The 6000-nt window shown below is 40.6% G+C and overlaps 1 protein-coding gene across 1 annotated transcript in view; it reads left to right on the forward strand.

Annotated features, from left to right (window-relative positions):
* Positions 1-6000, forward strand: part of IFT172 (intraflagellar transport 172) — a 31368-nt gene that overhangs the window by 20282 nt on the left and 5086 nt on the right. The window contains exons 34-42 of the mRNA XM_015814805.1: positions 235-344; positions 641-770; positions 1596-1694; positions 2491-2600; positions 2777-2840; positions 3475-3561; positions 4719-4835; positions 4914-5024; positions 5363-5482. Coding sequence (XP_015670291.1) covers positions 235-344; positions 641-770; positions 1596-1694; positions 2491-2600; positions 2777-2840; positions 3475-3561; positions 4719-4835; positions 4914-5024; positions 5363-5482 — 948 coding nt within the window. The remainder of the gene's footprint in view (positions 1-234; positions 345-640; positions 771-1595; positions 1695-2490; positions 2601-2776; positions 2841-3474; positions 3562-4718; positions 4836-4913; positions 5025-5362; positions 5483-6000) is intronic.

Genomic DNA, 6000 nt, shown 5'->3' on the forward strand with positions numbered 1-6000 from the left:
CCAAGGGTGCTAGGACAGCCAGAACTTGTCATAACTTATCATTCAGCACCATTGTAGCTTCAAACAGTTGCTGAACAAATAATCCTAAAGACTATTTGTAAATCCCAAGGGTAGAAATTATGAGTTATAATTATTACAATTGTTATTTTTTTCACGGGGGAAAAGGATAACTAGAGGAGTTTCTCCCTTTCTCCTTTGCTAAGTAAGGATACTTTTCATGATTCTTTTCCCCAGGAAGCTGCTATGTGGACTGATGCTCTCCGAATCTGCAAAGAATTTCTCCCTGGAGATCTGGAGGTTCTACAAGAAGAGTATGAACGGGAGGTGGCTAAAAAAGGATCCAGGTATTTAAGTCATGAGAGGTATGGGAAAGTTTCTGGAAGCTGGCTTGCTGATAGCCACAAGTCACTCAGCCTTAAGATTAAGGTTGGGTTTCTCAAAGTCCTAATCACTTGGCCTTCTTTTATTGAGGTTTCTACAAATAATTGCTTCAAAGACCGGGATCTTCTTAGTCTTTGAGCTGTCACTGGGACTATCCTTCTAATTCTATGGGATGGAATAGATAGGAGTTTCAACATCAAGCTGTAGGCAATCTCCTTGTCCCTTTCTGGACATTGACTAAAATTCTGTTGATTGTTAGAGGCATTGAGGGCCTCCTGGAGCAGGCACGTGAGTGGGAGCAAGCAGGCGAATATGCCAGAGCTGTGGACTGCTATCTCAAGGTGCGGGACCCCAGCAACAGTGCATTGATGGAAAAATGTTCCATGAAGGTAGGAAATTGCTCAAGGTTCATCTAACCCACAGGTCGGCAACCTGCGGCTCCAGAGCGGCATGTGGCTCTTTGAGCCTTCCCCTGTGGCTCCCAGCCTCCTCTGCCATTTTCAGAGAGAGACAGAGAGAGGCACTTGCACTTCCCTTCTCTCTCTCTCTCTCTTTCTCTCTCTCTCTCTCTCTGTGTAAAAAAGAGAGTGGACTCACAGTGTTCTCTGACGAGCTGAAAAGCTTACTGGGCAGGGCTCCTACCTTGGCTGCGTCTCTGCAGGAAGCAGGAAGGGCAGGAGAAAGCTAGCCAGCCCCAGCTATGCTGACTCAGGAATTCTGGGAGTTGAAGTCCATGAGTCATAAAAGAGCCGAGGTTGTCTAAACCTGAGCTTGTTGGAGAACAGTTTGAAGCCAGCTCCCAGTGTTTTGTTTTCAGTGGAAAATGGGTCCAAGTGGCTCTTCAAGTGTTTTGGGTTGCCTACCCGATCTAACCTTTCCTGCTTATGGCATTTGAAGTCAGTTGGATGCATACAGTGTAATGAAAGAGAGAAATGAAAAAAAAATGGAAATGGAAAGAAGGGTCTGGGGGGAATTCTTTGGGCAGGTGAGACTTTCTAAATCAGTTGTACTTCTGCTTCTTTCATACATTCAAGCTAAATTTGCCTTTTGATTGCCATTGTTCAGTTGCTCTTTTTCCAAAAGTTCAAAATTGCCATTCCAAATTGTCTGTGGTGGAGTACTGTAAGCTGTAAATCATTATGATAGGAGTCTCTGCACCAAGAAGACTGTACAAGGGACCTTTCTTCATTTGTGAATGTTTCTTTTCATGTCAGGCAGCTGAACTTTCTATCAAGTTTCTTGGCCAGCCTCGGAGCATTGAGGTGATGAGGACAGTGGGACCCCAGCTGGTCAGCATTGGCAAGTTCAGCGTGGTAAGAGCAAACCTCTGAAAGGCAGTTTAGTCTCATCTGTGTTTGTACAAACATTTTTTCCCCAGTATTTTTTTAAGATTAGAAAGAGGACAGAGAGGATAAAAATGTTCCAATAAAACCTTTTCTTTTAGAATAATGAAAGAAATGGTACATGTTTTCTATTATAATAGGAAGACTTTACATAAAAGGTTAGCTGTGCAGTCCAGTTCTCTAATGCTAATAAAAAGTGAATTTCTGTCCCAAGAAGGCAAAATGCTATTTTCACCAAGAAAGGAAAATCCAGTTTCCATGAAACTGTCAGTTTCTGTGAAAAGTCAGTTTCTGTGACTGACTTTTACATAGAGGTTGGTGGATCTGTTCTTGACTAGCCTCAAAGGATGGAAGAAGCATAAAGGAATGCCAAAACAAAGTTTTAAAAATCTTTAAAAGTAAATTCAATTATTAAAAGTAGTAGCCATTGATGAAATTACAGTTTTACATTTAATAAATATTCTGCATAATTGTTATGCGGAAACATGATATACATATAGTCCTGCAGGTTTTTAACTTAGCAAAGTGAATTTAAATCAATAAAGTGTGGCATGCAAATAAATAATGCATGTGTTTTAATTTTGCCCAACATTTCCATTTTTAAAACAAGTTTTTTTTTTCCTGTAGTTTCAAAATTCCTGGGAAGCTTTATCTCTTCTCAAGCCAGACATGCAATGAGCCTACACCTCCTCTGTACAGTCCCAAACTTCATATCTACTTCTGTTTTGATATATCAACAAATTTCTCATTCCTATCCCATCCTCAGGCGGTAGAGCTATACCTCAACCTTGATCTAATCAAGGAAGCCATCGATGCCCTCATGGACGGGGAGGAGTGGAGCAGAGCTAAGTGTGTGGCCAAAGAGCTTGACCCCAGGTACTGCACTCTACTTCTCAGAGTGGTTTGCAAATAATACACTTTGAATAAGAACATATATATAACGCTGTTTATGTGGAAGGCTGTCAGTTTCTCAAACCTACTGCTGCATCACCTTATTACTAAGGCGGTCACCTTATTACTAGGACAGAAATGACAAACTTTCTTTGTGGCAGATACGAAGAATATGTGGATCAACACTATAAAGAATATCTCAAGAATCAAGGCAAAGTAGATTCGGTGAGCAGGAATCTGAGAGGGATGAAGGGGAAAGTGGGAGGCCCTGACAGTTGGGAGAGAACTTAAAGTGAATAATTTGAAGAACCTTTACATCTATATCTATATAAATAAAAATGAGAGAGATTTTCGAAGTGCAGCTTAAATTGAATATATCTGTCATTCTTCTATCAGTAATTTTTTTTGGAAGATGTTAAAAATTGTGAGTGGGTAGTCAAAAATCAAAGGGTTAGGAAAAATTCGGGGAAATTTAAATCAAAACTGTCGGCAGCTGCTTTTACACAAAATCTTGGTGCAGGCCCAAATATATTATTTGGCAATTCTAGAAGGGGACCAGAGAATATCAGATGGGGTTAGGTGTACAAACAGATAGAATTTTCCAAGTTGGTACTGCTGTCTCATTATTGTTTAAGTCAGGGGTCCCCAAGCCCCAGTCCATGGACTGGTACTGGGCCGCAGCATGCCAGCAACCGGTCTGCACAAACAAGGAAAGCCCCATCCATGAGATGCATGCAGCACACAAAACCACGCACTTTCCGGTCCGTGGAAAAACCTCTCTCCAGGGAAACGGTCCCTGGTGCCCAAAAGGTTGGGGACCTCTGGTTTAAGTGACTTATAGCTGATTTCTCTTTGACAGCTTGTGGGCGTGGATGTTATGGCTGCCCTCGATATGTATGTGGAAAGGGGGCAGTGGGAAAAGTGCCTGGAGACAGCTGCCAAACAGGTATGTGAAAGGCCCAAGTGGTTCTTCTACGAAAGGAACCAAATTGTCACAAAGGCTGACCACCCATCTAAGCATCTTAAGTTTTCCCCCAAAAGGTGTCTAGAACATTTGAGTTTGGTGGATCTATGAAACCAAGAGAATTGAGCCCACCTTCCATTCCCCACTGCTTTAGTTAGGGGCCAAAGATCTGTTTGCAAAAGGAGACTGAAAAGAAATTGTCATTCAACTATGAAAGCCAGTTTGGTCTAGTGGTTAAAGCACCAGAGTAGAAAGTGGGAGACTGAGAGTTCAAGTTATGCCTTAGCCATGAAAGCCAGCTGGGTAACCTTGGGCCAGTCACTCTCTCTCAGCTGAATCCATTTCATAGAGTTGTTATGGGGAAAATAGGAGGTGGGAAGTGTGTTGGATATGTTTGAGACCTTCAGTTATTTGTAAAAATAATAAAGGCAGCATGCAAATAAATAACAAGCATGAGATGGATAGTTATATAAACCAAATGTATAAAATAAATAAATAAATAAATAAATAAATAATCCACGTAGCCATCACCCTGCTAGCCCTCCAAAATAAACCAAATGTATAAATAAAAGTATAAATGTATAAATGTATGAATGTACAAATAAATAAAGATCCACGTACCTATCATCCTGCTGGCCCTCCAGAAAGCCTTAAAGACCAGGCTGTTCTCTCAGGCTTTGCCCTCGCTCCCCCAGATTGTGTGTGGTTAGAGAAATGCGCCATGACTTTTTGTTTTATTTTTATTCTGTTGGTTGTATGGTGTATTGCCCTGAACCACTTTGGAGATGGTCATTAAATTCATTTAATTGAATGAATTACATCATCAATCAAGGCATGCTGAGCCTTCAGGGGAAATAACTGATATTTCTGTTGGACTGATATTACCTATTTAATGTACAAAACTCTTGTACAAAATTGATTTGGATAAAACTGGATTTCAGAACTGATGAATGGAGTATCAGTTTGGACAGAATGCAAACAAGACAGGTCCTTTTTTTCACTAGGAAATGGGAAACACTAAAGATATAGTCACCTAGAAAAGAATCCTCCTGTTTCACCAGACCATTTCTCATAATGGAAAACTGCTATTTGTTTTATAGTTTTCCATATTATTTTCTTCCTCTTTTGGCTTCTTATAGAACTATAAAGTGCTGCATAAATATGTGGCTCTTTATGCCACATACTTGATCCGTGAGAACAGCTGGGACAAAGTCTTGAGCCTCTATGTCCAGAATGGTGCTCCCGCCAATGTCCAGGTAAGATATATTCCCACTGGCTAGGAAAGTTTGCTTGCTTCTGTTCATAGCAAAGCTCTTCCTATATTCTCTCTTCAGAATTTCAATATTTATAAACGACTATTTATGGAGATGGTGAATGCAGCCAACATGAATAGGCCAGAGGCTTATCACAACTGGGCTGATTTGCGGGACGTGCTCTTCAACCTGGTGAGTAGAGCTTAAATAAATGTATGATATACCACTGCTTGTAAAGTGCCTGATCTTCATTTTACTCCTCTGTGCTGCTTCTAGTACCATACAGCAGTTTTCCTAAATAAAGCTACAGTGCAATATATCTGTGTGGGACCACTCTATATTTTCAGATTAAAAACAGATTTTTCATTATTACCCAATCTCTTTGGTGGAGTGAATATATGTTTAATGACCGTAAATGAGACCACAATCTGCTGTTTCTTTTTTTTTAACAAATATATATATAAGGTCATTTTTCCCAATTTCAAGTGATTAAGAATCTAGCAAACTTACATGATCTCCTTTTCTTATAGTGTGAAAATTTAGGGAAATCAAGTGAAGCCAATTCACCAGCTCATGAGGAGTTTGAAACCATATTGCTTATATCCCACTACTATGCTACACGATCTGCAGCCCAAAGCATCAAACAGCTGGTAAGAGAAGGATGGCAGCAGGTCAAAAGGACTTAACCGGTTTACTAGTCTTTGGCTTGTTCCCGAACCCTAGATTTTTTACTATTTCACTTCCCTCTGCATGGAGTTCTGATTGCATTATCCTTGATACAGTACTTGCCTTGTTAGTTCAGCTTCAGATTTGGATGGCTACAAAGTCTGTGGATCTTTGTGCAACTGACAATCAAATCTGTTTGTTTAGGTTTGCCAGTCATGAAAGAATAATCCTTGTGACATTTTGGTTCTTAACTAGTTTGTAGCTTAATTTTCTCATGACGAGTCTGACTTTCAGAACCTTTCTCTATTTTAAATTCATTGTATGTTTCACTTTGCGCAAATATCAAGTTGCAATCCTGATATCTGAGTTCCTTTTCTGAGATTTTGGAGGGAGTGGGCGACTCTCTCTCTTAACTTCCGGACCGCTTCCCCCCGCCGCAGGGAGACGGAACCGCCTAGATGGTTCCGTCCCAGGCGCCTGATGGACCCGGAGAGGTTTCTGA

Source organism: Protobothrops mucrosquamatus, unplaced genomic scaffold (assembly GCF_001527695.2).
Source record: "Protobothrops mucrosquamatus isolate PMUCROS unplaced genomic scaffold, P.Mucros_1.0 scaffold286, whole genome shotgun sequence".
Taxonomy (NCBI): domain Eukaryota; kingdom Metazoa; phylum Chordata; class Lepidosauria; order Squamata; family Viperidae; genus Protobothrops; species Protobothrops mucrosquamatus.